The following is a 14,109-nucleotide window of genomic DNA, read 5'->3' on the forward strand; positions in this document are numbered from 1 at the left end:
CCTACAACTATAATTTTACATTAATAATAACAATGGTAGTTATCTATGAAAAATGCGCTGTGTGGTGAGGGCAGTATGTGTATAGGTGTGGCAGTATAGTAATTGTAAATTCACTAAATAGCCAGTCATTAATGAGCAATTAGTATGTGATAAGAGCTATTCTGGGTGCTGTTTTATCTTTAAAAAAAATAGCCATATATAAAAACAAATTTCACTGATTCTAAGACACACAATTTCCCTCTCAATTTTAGTATCTCAGGGTTTCAGATGTACTGTTGTTGTAAGTACTGGTTCTTCTCCTTTTTCATGTTACATAAATTAAGGGTGAGTTCTGCAGTTGAGTGTTTCAGTCTGAAACAAAGCACCATTGTATAGAGGAGGAAACAGAAGTAAAGAAAACTTAAATATCTTCCTGACATCACACAGATGGCATCTGGAGGGGCCAAAAATTATAGATGTTACTTAAAATCAAACACAAGGGTAAGCTTGATCACAGTATGTTTCATGCATGCACGGGAGTACCATAACAAAAAAGAAAAAAAGACCAAATGATTACATGTTGTGGCTATTTCTAAAATTTGGGAGAATAATCATATGAGAAATATAAATGAAAACTAAAATAAGATAACTTTTTACCCCATAAGGAAAGAGTTTTACAAGTTAGTTGACATAGCACAATAACAATGTGTAAGAAAACATTTTGTTGAATGAGTATCTGAGAATATCTATTGTGGCTTAAAGTACATATCTAAGGAATCAGGAAACTAATCCCTCTCAAAGCTAATAAACCAATCACTAAATGGGCAAAGGAGCTAAAGAGAGACTTCTCAGAAGAAAAGGTAAGAATGGCAAAGAAACACATGAAGAAATGCTCATTATCCCTGACCATAAAGCAAATGCAAATCAAAACAACTTGGAGATTCCATCTCACCCAGTTAGATTGGCCAATATTGTGAATTTGAACAACAATGTTGGTGGGGATGTAAGGAAAAAGGAACCCTACTACATTGTTGATGGGAATGTACAATAGTTCAAGTACGTTGGACAGCAGTCTGGAGGTTCCTCAAAAAAACTAAACATGTATCTTCCCTATATGCCAGCCATACTGATCCTGCGCATTTACTCAGAACATCAGAAGCAAAATACCATAAAGCCACTTGCACACCCATGTTCATTGCTACACTTTTCACAATAGCCATGTTGTAGAAACAGCCCAGATGCTCTACAGTAGATGATTAAAAAAAAAAAAAGTGGTACCTATACACAATGAAATTTTACACAGCCATTAGAAGACATAATATGTCATTTTCAGGGAAATGGATGGACCTAGTACAAATCATGTTAAGTGAGGTTCTGTCATATGTGGAAGCTAGATCTCAAATACCTGGATATAATAAATTACACAGGTCTCTACAAACAGTGAAATCAATGATGGACACTCTTAGGAGAGGAACAGAAAGACACAATGCCAATGTGTATCAGATCATATAAAATAACATTTATAGAAATGGACTCTAGGAAATTAAAACAAGTATATTACTAATATCCAGATAGTCTGCTTCTAGAACTTTATGACAGTTAATAGTTATTCATGCCTCAACCAACTACAGATTGTTTTGTAATATCAAAAGACCAGAAGCCAAGGATCCATTAATAAAAGACTAGTCAAAGAAATTTGGTAAACAGCCAGTCTGGAACATCAAGGAGTTTTTTACAAAAGGAATGCGGCAGCTCTCTATGTACTGATTGAAATTATTTCCAAGATACACCATGCAATAAAAAAAGAAGAGAATTTGTAATATTTTCATGTTGAATTTTGAAAATCATAAGGCATATATGGATAAAATAACTGTAGGAACACACACAAAACTGTATTGCAATGAGTAAAAGACAATCTTAATTCTCTACTGTGACAGCCCCAAACCCACTGTGTACTTGCATATAATGAGCCCAATGGACATTAAGAGATTGGGTTTCAGTCTTGAATTTGTTGAGGATGAGAAGTAAAAGCCCTGTGTAATTATGACACACAACACACAAAACCAAAATGAACAAGTACACTACACTACACACACACACACACACACACACACACACACACACACACACACACACACACACGACTATACCTTACCTCATAATTCAAGGTCTCCCTCTGATGGGAGGGCAGGAAGAGTAAGCTATGATCTGGAAGAATGATGCCAACAAATGTATGACAAAACATATTTGCAGTGCAATTTTGTTCTCATCTTATACTACCTTCCCTATTGGGTTGTAAACATTTTATTTTACCCTGTTTCCTAAGAAAGTAAGTTGAATGTTGGCTAAAGCATGGTAAGTCAATGACAGAAGTATATACAAATCCTAGTAGTAGCACAAGGGAACAATCTTCTATTGGTATCAGGGGGAAAAAAAAACATGGAAAGAAGGGGAAAGTAAGTTAGGTTTTGAAGGAGAAACAGGAATTGAACAGGATCAAGACTCATTTCCTTCACTCGGCTGTCTCAGAGGTGGGAGTTACACGAACTCCAACAGCTTTCTCAGTCTATAGTTCAAGACTCTCACAAGGGAGAATGGACAAATGCATTACGTCTTCACGGAAAGGAAATAAGTTCTCTAAATGACCATGTGGAAGTGCCCATGAATTATACCATGAAGTAAGAACACAATGGAGGATAAAGAGCTTGGATATCTAAGACAGTGCAAGAGTGAAAAAGTAGGTAGGACATTATGAAGTATGGATAGGGAAAGCTAAGAAGTCTATAGGGAGGGTAAGGTTGAAGTCATCAGAAAAGAAGCTAGGAGAAACTGGTCAATCATTAGCAGGCTAAGGAAGATGGCGAAGAGAGAGGGAAGGAAACAAATCATAAACACATTACCTACACCGATTTAAAACTTTATTTTAAATTAAGTTATAAAAAAGTATTTGTTAGAAATAAAAGTAAATGATAGTGACAAATAAATAGCTTTAAAATGACTCCCCCTCCAAAAGCCTAAATTGAAATCGCTTTATGCATAATAGCTGTATTATTACACTTTGAATGATTAAAAATAGGAGGCTTTCCTTTTTGACCCTTGTGTCCACCTTAATAGTTAAATCTAAAAGGACATGCATCCTTAAAATACCTCTACTTTTATTTGACACTTGTGCATTTAGGATGCCTCTGGGATTCTGAAAGGTACCTAAAGGCAGAAAATTAACCAACTGAAAGTATGAACAATAATTAGAAGATAGTTAATTTATTTTCCTCTGAGATGTTAAAAGTCTCTAGTTTTCCAATTCCAAGAGGAGAGTATTAATGTGTACATTTAGTAAGTGCCATAAATGCTAACTATAATTGTATCTTCTTGATCCTGCAAAAAGGAAAACAGGCAAGCAAGAAAAAATAGAAAAAGGAAAAGAAAAAAAAACACCTTAGAAAGACTGAGTTATTGGGGGATGGAAATGCTTTAGGCTCATTAGTCTTTGTAGACAGAATTCTGGGAATTGTTCTGTGCAACTCAGAATCTGTACTGAAGGGTGGTAATAGTGAGTACAGCCCACAGACAGGCCTTTCTTTCTGTCACTGTTAATAAAAATGTGCTGAGAAAGACAAAGAGCAGGCCAGTGAGCCCCTTCCTCCATGGCATCGGCTGTACTCCACCAATCAGACAGCCTGAAAACTTGAACAGTAGAGGGAAGAGAAAAAGAAAAAGAAAAAGAAAAAGAAAACCAACTAATAATAGTTTCCTCATTTCTCTAGTGGATACCTATGACTTGTTTTAACCATCAGTACTATTAATGTTTCTTAACACATCTCAATAAAAGTACCTTCAGCTACAAAGAAGACATTAATTATATTTATGATAAAATGAACAGCTGAAAAACAAATGTAATATTGGAGGGGGAGGGTTAAAACTCTTTCTTGAAAACTATGAAGACTTTTTTTTTTTAAGGAGGATTGTCTACAGGGAAATCATCTGGAGTTTGGAGACGGTACTGAGAATAACGAGGATCAAAGTATATATATATAGATAGATAGATATAGATAGATAGGTATATAGAGATAAGAAGTTGGTATGGCGAAACCCACCAAATATTGTTTGAAAGAGGAGGGAGGGTGAGACTTTAAAGGAATTTAATGTAGGGGGTGAACTTGTTCAAAGTATAGTGCACTCCTCTATGGACTTACTACAATGAACCCCTCTTGTACCATTCAAGTATGCTAATAAAATACATTATTAAAAATAAGTGTAGGGATATAAAAATCTGCCTCTACATGGAAAAAACCCTATAGCTTCTCGTAATGTTTTCCAAACAAATTTCCAAAATCAGTTTCCCAGGTTAAAATTTGTAATTTTGAGAGAACTACAGGCAAATGAGTAAGTCATTTTCTCTTCTTAAATAAACTAGTAAGTGCTTGCAGAGAGCTAGCTGACACAGATGTTGACCTTGGGCTGTGTTATCCTTACCCTCTGAATGGGAAGGCATTTCCATGAAATAAAGGGAAGGTTTGAAAATCATTTTTAACACATTCTTCTGAATATATTACTTTCCTAGTACTTGATCCTAATTTGTCAAATGAAATGTGTAACATACATGGATTTAGGGTTTTCAGATAAAAATAGCAGTACAGTTAAATACTAATTTCAGATAGACAATGAAAAAAGTTCTAGCATAGTATGTCCCATGTATTACTGCATACATTCAATATGCCAAAAATACGTTTAATCTGAAAAAATATTTTGTATTTCCATTTGCTAACTGCACACAAGTGTCCTAACATGGCAAGGGGCCAGTGTGGCTCTCCATGTCTGCTGTTGGAATGAGGATGGGAAAATGGTTAGTCCAGAGCACCCAGCTGGGGAGACATGGGAAAAGATGTTGATTAGTGGGTATGTGTCAAGCTCTTAACACTGTCAAGAAAGAGAGAGAGGGAAATGGTGACAACAGTTTAAGTGGGTATAAGGAAAGGTGGCGGGGGACAGCACTGGTACCAGAGCAGCAAAGAGAGGGATGGCATACTCTGGCTCTAGGTCTGGGGTGCTCTCCCTCCCTCCCTCCCTCCCTCCCTCCCTCCCTCCCTCCCTCCCTCCCTCCCTCCCTCCCCTTGTGAACATCATAAAGGAAGCAAATGACTAATAAAAGTAGACATGGAGATACTTTGGGGATTGCTAAGTAATTTTAAACTATAGAAACTGGCATATTGATACAGGTCTTCTGATTAGTTTCTAAAATCAATACATTGCTACAAATGTTTGCAAAGGATTTGACCACGAACTTTGCTTTTCTCCCATTACTGGTATTCTTGGAGTTGTCCATAAAAGGAAGTCAGCAATTTGAAGGTAATAATGTTACTGTACAATTAAAAAACAACAACACCACTGAATACCTAATATAATAATGTCTTCTTAATTTTGTATAGAAACTCATGAGGGAACAAATTACTGGACTACAGAATATTTTTCACTTTCTGTTCTTTGTAAGTAGACTCTAAAAGTTGTTTTGTGCAGCTCAGGATCTGCACGGAAGGGACTACGAAAATCAACTGGGCTGGGGTTCTGAGCAACCGAACAGGAGACTCGGCCTTCATTGGCTCTGCTGCCATCTTCCTAGCTCTACCAATAGACACTCCAGGCAATTCTCTCTTCAGCTTTACTTAGCATTCACTCTCTGAACTCTGGCTTAGCCTGTTTCTCTGGCTAGAGACATCCCCAGCAGTCTGGGCCCTAGAGAACTCAATCCTTTGGCTGGGATTATATTACATGCTGCCAACCTAAGCCACTCTCCCTGCAGAGAGGGAGGCAGGAGGGAGAGCAAGTTGGACAAGGTTCTACTGTAAGCTGAGTGTCAAGCAGTGGCCAAGTGCCATCTGCTTGTCCTTGTACCATAGTAGCTTTAAGGCCCAGCTTCAACCTTGTTTCCCTTGCCTAAAGCTGATGTTGAACTAATCAGGGCAGAGGACCTGTCTACTCTGTCTACTGTCTATCTTTATTCTTTCTCATATCTCTATTTAGATTTGGCTTTGGGATTGGGGACAGGGAATGTAGGAAGGCAAACTTAACCCTTGAGTTTACATTATGTTTGCCAGTCTTTCTCTTGTGGGAGCATTTGCCATTATGGATTTTTATGTTTGTGCAAAAGAGGTGATAAGCATAGAATCCAGGGTGAAACTTCTCTGAAACTCTGGCTGTGTAACACTGAGTCATTACTTAGCCTCTTTGTGTCTCAGCTTCCTACTATGTAAATGGAATGACAAGAGAACTCACTTTATAACGATGGAAGAAGAATCCAATGTTGTATGTGTTCATATAGCTTTCAGAATAGTGCCAGCTACATGGAGCTTTAAATGATTGCTTTATTGTAATAATAATCACCATCATAAAGATCTTTTCCAAATTCATTCTTTTTGTCAATTCTTAGGGTAATGGGTAGAATAGAATTCTAGTATCTATAGGTCCAAGAGAGTTAACAGCAATCAAATTCCCTGCCAATATATATAGGTTCATACCTCCCATCCATACACTGACAATAACAAAATAAATCAAATCCCTCTGTAAACTACAATGCTTAATTTTTAGAACAATATACCACTAAAAGGAAAAGGGAACATACACAGTTATGGTTATCAAACGGGATCAACGAAACCTGACTGCTACCCAAATTGCAACCTGAGAAGGCTTAAAAACAAGGATATGCTTTTGGACTGGTTGAAGTAGCTAAGGAAGAAGGAAGGGTGAGAGATACACTGTGTGGAAGCAGGAAACAGCTGAGCGAGGACTCCATGTATGGGAACAATACAGATTCCTGAGAAGGAAGATACTTCAATAAATGAAAATACAGAAGCAGCATTTCAGTGTTCCCATATTTCCATGCTGGATCATTCATTTGGTTCTAGAGTAGAGCTGATGAAATGGATTTGACAATTATGAAGTATTCACTTCCTTACAGTCCAAAGTTACACCTGAGCCTGGATTTTGTGTGAGGGTATTAATTAGACATTTATTCAATTGTTTGATATTTAGCAACATTCTTAGAATAACTTAAGAAAAAAATCTTTCCCAAAGATGAGAAACTAAGTGAAATAAATGCACAAATGGCTTTGGGCGATCTGCAGAGGACTGTTTCAAGCATAGCATAAACATGCCAAATCAAGAACTTGTTTCTTTATCTACATGTGCCATAAAAATTTGGCTCTCACAGTGTCTGATCCATTAAAAATGGGATTTGCTATTTCCAGACAGCAGATAGCTCAGAGCTCCACAGGGCCAGCAGGCAGGAATCCCAACTCTCATCTTCCTCTTAGAGGAATAGTTCAGTGCTCTACTGCTATGTTCTCTACTCAAACCACAGGGGTCAACAAAGGCTTCACCTTACTAGGACTGCCTTCAGATTAAGGCAAAGCATCGCTATTGTTCAAATATAAAAGGCTGGTCTAAGAAACTTTTATCTTACATTATTAGACATCGGATTTATGGAGAAACGTTAGGTAGTACGTGATTTCTTCAACAAGAAAATATGATACAGGTACAGATGAAACAATGCTGCAGAGAAGTGACAGACTCAGAGAGGATAATAATATAGCTCAAGATGGTTAACATAGATTATTGCTGGATATTTTGGCCTAAAGCCTCAGAAAATATTTCACTGTACACTAGCATGTAAGAATCCTAGCTTATTTTTTTCTTTCTTTTTAAAAAATTTTTATTGTCAAACTGATATACAGAATCCTAGCTTATTTGTCCTCATAGTTCTTCAGGTAGTCTCAGAAAGTGTGGATTATTGAAATGCACAGTAATTCTTTTTGCATGTTGAATGCTACATTAAAAAAATCAATTGTACTTACTGCCAAGGGTCAGTGGCTAATACCTATAATCCTAGCTACTTAGGAGGCTGAGACCTAAGGATTGTAGTTTGAAGCCAGCCTAGGCAAGGAAGTTTGTGAGATTCTTTTGTCAATTAGACCACAGAAAAGCCAAGAGAGGAACTGTGGCTCAACCAGTACAGCTCAGCCCTGAGTACAAGGCCTAGCCTTGCGCCACCCCCCCCCCCCCCTCCTCTCACAATTGTACTAACACATTATAATTGCTGAAGCCAAGATATCTAGAGCCTTCCTTCTTCCCTCCCTTCCTTGGCTCATTTTCTCTTTTACTGGGGATCAAACCCAGGGCCTTTACAGACTGTCACTACTATGATACTTCATGACTTTTTTGAAGGGCATTTCTTATTTTCCAGGTAAGTGAGCTTCCATTACCAAACCTCTAGGTCTTTAAGACAAAATGCAATAATTCCCAAAGACTAATATTTTATAGTATTTAATTACATAAATAGCCTACATAATACTGGTTCCACTTTTTCCATCTTTTATGTTCACACATATTTACTGTCTTTACTATCCACAAGGTTACCTTTAAAATATATATACATTCATATATATTTTTAAAATTTTGTGCCAGTATAAAATTTAACTTAGTGTCTGCTATTCTACCTTAGTTTGTTCACTCAGGGCTGGTACTCTACCACCTGAGCCACTTGTTCACTCTGGGCTTTTTGCTGGTTAATTGGAGATAAGAATCTCTGAGGTTTGTCTGTTAGGCTTTGAACTGATTCTCAGGTATCACCCTCCTGAATAAGTAGGATTACAGGCATGAGCTACTTGTGCCTAACATTTCCACTATATATATATATATTTTTTTTTTTATCAAACCACTGTCTATAGTAATATTAGATTTACCTAGGCCTTATTACCAGATGTTATTAAGAGAGAGGTAAGTACAATTTTTGCTGGTTAATTGGAGATTAAAGCCTCAAAAGCTTTTCTGTCTGGGCTGGCTTCAGATCTGGATCCTTATATCTCAGCCTCTTGAATAACTAGGATGGTAGGCATAAGCTACTAGGGCTTGGCTTAACACTCTCTTTTAATGGGAAGAAGATATTAATTCACTCAGATGAACTGAGTTTTGGAATTTAACTTGGTAGATGTGAAAAAATTACTGTGGATTAAAAATAAAAATTTTCAACTTTTTCTTTCTAAGCATTTTCATATTTTTATAGTAACTTTTTATACTTGTAGATTATTAACATTAACATCTGTTTAGCTAATAAACCTAGATTTCCCCTGAACACATAAATTCTGATAAAAATCTAACAAAAATACATAAAAAGAGAAGATCCGTTATGTGCACAGTAAGGTTTTCTCCAGGCCAAGGACACACAGTACATACCAATTTGCATGACTTTAATAAAAGGTGTTCTAATTATAACCTCCTTTAACTTACCTGTGACTTCTCCAGAGGGGTTGGTGGTGGTGGGGGGCAAACTCTAGGCTGACCCCATGGCTCAGAAGGCCTCTGGCCCTGTAACCTTTCCCGGTACTTAGCTTGGTGTATTTTCAGAAACCACAAGTTATATTTATTAAAATAACAGAGAAAAAGTGCATAAAATATAGTCAGATGACCTTCTACTTTGGGTTTCCTTAACTATGTTCCCTTTTACTAGGGACAGTAAATGAGAATACAATTTGACTAAACTTTTTTGTATAAATAATATTTCTAATTATAAGACTGGTTGCCAGGTATGGTGGCACTCTACCTATCTACCAGGAAGATGGCAAGTTTAAAGGCAGCTAGAGCTACCTAGCAAGACTCTATCTCAACAACCAAAAAGAAGCATTGAAAAGAATTCTTTTCATCTGGACACAAAAACACTTGAAAATGAAATTCAATCTGAAGCAATTTTTCTTACTGCAAGAAAGTATTTCCCAACTCTCATCTGGGTACACATTTTGCTTGGAGCTTTATTTGCTGTTTGCAACAGCATTTAAGAAAAAACCAACTGACCATTTACTACCTAACAATGGCTTTAGGGTCTGACTAAGAAATGCACCTGGCCTCCCTTCAAACAATACGCTTGTTTAACCTGGTGACTGCTGTGTCTGGGGTCAGTCAGGAGCAATCTGGGGTGTGGGATGGAAAGAAGAGCAAATATAACTGACTCATTGAGAACACAACAGCTCTAACTGCCCTCTGTAATTACAACTGTTTTAGCAGTTTCTAGTAGACAAGGCTATCATTTAAGTGACCACTATAATTTGGGATGAAATCCCAGGAAATGGTGCCAATTTAAAAAGAAGAGTTGCATTTCTGAGTTTACTCAGCATGATGAAGCCACCGAAGTGCTGAGTTTCCCTTCTTGCTATAAATGTACAAGGGGAAAGTTAACACTAAAAGGATGTGAGCTAGAGAGAAAAAGAGAACACTACAAGAGTAACTCTGGACCAAGCCATGACTTAATCTTACTCTTGTATCTCTTGTAGTATGGAAAATTTTCAACCATATAGAAAAATGTACAGAAGAATGAAACCCACAACTTCTTCCTGTTTTGAAAATCATTAATGCGTGATCCATCCTACTTGACTGAACTCTATTCATGTCTCCCTGAGGAATGTTTTTTTTTTTCCTCCTGTGCCAGTCCTGGGGTTAAACTCATGGCCTCATGTCCTACTTTGCTTTTTTGCTCAAGGCTGGCACCTAAGCCATACCGCCACTTCTGGCTTTTTGCTGGTTAAGTGGAGGTAAGTCTCTGATTTGTCTTCCTGAGCTGTCTTTGAACCTCAATCCTCAAATCTCAGCCTCCTGAGTAGCAAGGATTACAGGCATGAGCCACCAACACCTAGTCTTCTGAGTTCTTTTTAAAGTAAATCCTCAACAGATGATATTTTATTTTAGATAAGCTTCTGTTTACAATATTGGTATCTATTTCTCTAAAGATTATCCTAGAAACCTCACTGAGCATGAGACCTTGAAGTTAACTTTAAAAGACCTTGAAAATATTTCACAAGAAAACCTCTATCTGCTTAAAAAATCTAATTTGACTGCCTGTAACTGGGTAATTAAAATGACAAAGTAACTTGAAACACCATCCTTTTATTTTGTTATTTACAGGGGAAAAGGCAACATTTTAAAACTGAGAAAATAGGGCTAGTTTATCCATGGTTCTAGTTATCTCAGAACATTCCAATCAACAAAGTTACAAGTAGCAAGGTTACATTTGTAGGGATGGAGCTTGGAAATGGAGGAGGAGGGCAATGAAGAGCCCAGGCACAGTCCAGAACAAAAATTTCCCTTTTCCTTTATTCCATGCACACATAGAATAAAACAACACCTAAAGAAGCACCACATGGCCAAACTTCAGGAGCTTCAAAACTCATTCATCAAGCAGTCTAGCTACTTACAATAATTTATTATCCATCTTAAGCTAAAGATCAAAAGGCATTTTTATTCAGTTCTTCATTACCCAATGACTAATTTGTAGGGGAATGAAGTCTTCACAAGAGAAGCCAAAATAATCTGAGGTGACTTTGATATAATGCCACAAAGGATATGAAGAGGAAGCCAGAAGAAGCTGTAAATGGCTAGATTCCATTAAGAGGTCTAATAAAAGAATAATGGAAATTCCCTTAACTGTAAATTTAAAAAATGTTAGAAGTGGGCAAAATGTAGACAAGTCAGGCAAAACCTTTGATTTGTCATAGATTTTTCTTTTGCTAAGCTTTTGTTAAATGTTAACTTTAGCCACTGTTTCACTAATGTTAATTAAATGGCTTCACTTAGCAATCTGGCCAATCTCATTCCTTCTGCTGCTATAATATTTAGCAGTCTGTGCCTTCCCCTTGCCTGGTCAGACACCAGTAGCATTCTCAATTTCTTTCAAACAGAATCCCCGTTTTCGGCCAAGTCATTGATTTTTGTTTGTAAAATGTTAACTTGAAATGATGTAATTTTGAGGATTGCATATTAGAGTGGGCACATGGAACATAAACACCTCTTTTTACCAACTTTGGGTACATGAAGTCAACTGGTCACTTATGAAACCACTAGAAATGACTGAAATTCTCCAAACTTCCATAACAATGGGCACGATTTGTTTCTTACTGAATTCAGATGTTGCTGTATAAAGTGTTTTTCATACTCATCATTTTGACCAATAACAAAAAAGACCTTACCACATGGCTACCTGTAAATTCATAGATAAAGACTTAAGTTTATAGCAGCATTTCAGCCGTGCAAATTTATTTTATTTGCCTCTGACGTCACCTCACATTAATAGATTTATTGGAACATAATGAACATGGAGTAGAAGTTTCACGCAAGTCTCAGGAATCTTGCAATTTATTTCCCTAGGGAGATGTGAAGGTGTTAAGCATTTTCTTTAAAATGATTCCAAGTGTGTGTGGGTTTAAAAAAAGAACTCATCTCTTAAAAATATATGATGAAATACATATAAGTGAAAATATGTCCAGGAAAGTCTTAAAATAGGAAGGGTAAATGGAATAGAATAGGAATGAGGAGTCTTTTATTAAAAAAAAAAAAATCCTGGCAGTACTGAGGCTTGAATTCAGGACCTTATGCTCATTAGGCAGGTGTTCTACCACTCTGCCACGGCTCCAGCCCACGACCGGTCTTTATAAAGCATTTGAATGGCAACATGGAAGCCATCACACTTTTGACCATCTTCTGTCCAGCAAAACTCTTGGCATGGATATTTCATGAACAATGCTATTCAATGCTTTTTGAAAAGGATTATTTATTTAGCAAAATAACTAACAGAACAATGGAGAATCAAGATATGGCAATTAACTACTTTTCCCAATGTAAAGCCTAGCTATTCATTAAAGTATTGGGCAAGAAAAAACAAAACAAAACCAAAACCACCTGTACATTAAGATATCAAACCAAAACCTTATCAAAGGCTATCATCTCAAAGTTTTGAGATTTTAATGCCAATAGGTAGCTAGGTTTGTATTGTTTGGGCTTTTTTTTTTTTTTTTAAAGCTATAGCTCTAGTCAGTGGTAACTAGATTTTAATGTGCAGAAATATTATTCTAGTTCACATATACAAATACTGTTTTCTTTACAAAGATTACCAATTTAATACTGAAATACAAGTGTTTTTGCACTTCAAAATTACCATACTTTGCGTTCTCATTTTTCTTCTATATTCTTCCTTCTTTCTTTCCATATTAAGAAATTCGGGCTGGGGATATGGCCTAGTGGCAAGAGTGCTTGCCTCGTATACAGGAGGCCCTGGGTTCAATTCCCCAGCACCACATATACAGAAAATGGCCAGAAGTGGCGCTGTGGCTCAAGTGGCAGAGTGCTAGCCTTGAGCAAAAAAGAAGCCAGGGACAGTGCTCAGGCCTTGAGTCCAAGCCCAGGACTGGCAAAAAAAAAAAAAAAGAAATTCCCCATATATTGAAGACTCTGCTGTATATTCAGAAAGATGTAAATCTAGAAGGGATCGTAACTACACACTAATGGAAACACTAATCATCATCAAGCACTCCAATATAATGAACTAACCACATACTTCTCTTACCTTGTGGTCATATGGATTGTAAGAATGAAATACTCGAGAAAGATCTTTTGTCCTCTGCTTTTTCTGTGAAAGAAAAACACAAAACATTTGGGTTGATAGCTCATAAAAAACATGTGTGTGTTTATGCCTAGGTCAAGGTTTATCTCCCTAAAGATGCTGTTCATGCAAGCTGAAGGGATTCAAGGGTGCAAATGGAAACCAAAGTGGAAGGCAGAGAAGCAACCTCTTCCCAGAAAATTTTGTAATTAAATTGTCCTTTAAAATGTTTAACTCAGAGGTTAAAATGAAGAAAACATAATGCAAAGGAAGAAAATTCAGTTCACAGTCAGGGCAGTTTCAGTTGCTCAGATCTGGGCCATGATACACATCTGCCCGAAGGATGGGCAGGCTTCCTGGGCATAGCTGTCTGTCTGCTGGAGTCTGCAGTGGTACCTTCATTCCATCACTGTTGCATAGCCAAGACGTGGTGCATAGTACATACAATAAGTGTCTGATAAGGACTGGTTACATTAATGAATAAACTATGAGAGTTAAGTTAGAGAGGTATATTACTATCCATATTTATATTGTGGGCACATAGCTGTGTACAGAGTTAAGACAACAGAAGGCCCTTTACTTCTCACAAGATGCTTTTCTCAAGACAAACTCAGGGATTACAAGTGCCTCTCCCCCCCCATCATGGCACCTGCACTACCCCCGCCCCATACCCATGGTGGACAACATGTATACGCAAATTTAAAATTAGTGCTTTC

General features: G+C 37.1%; 1 protein-coding gene across 3 annotated transcripts in view; it reads right to left on the minus strand.

Moving 5' to 3' along the window:
* Positions 1-14,109, minus strand: part of Cdkal1 (CDK5 regulatory subunit associated protein 1 like 1) — a 533,240-nt gene that overhangs the window by 99,537 nt on the left and 419,594 nt on the right. For all 3 annotated transcript variants that reach the window (XM_048348394.1, XM_048348392.1, XM_048348393.1), the window contains one exon: positions 13,358-13,420. In XM_048348394.1, the coding sequence (XP_048204351.1) occupies positions 13,358-13,420 (63 nt within the window). The remainder of the gene's footprint in view (positions 1-13,357; positions 13,421-14,109) is intronic.

Source organism: Perognathus longimembris, chromosome 6 (assembly GCF_023159225.1).
Source record: "Perognathus longimembris pacificus isolate PPM17 chromosome 6, ASM2315922v1, whole genome shotgun sequence".
NCBI lineage: Eukaryota > Metazoa > Chordata > Mammalia > Rodentia > Heteromyidae > Perognathus > Perognathus longimembris.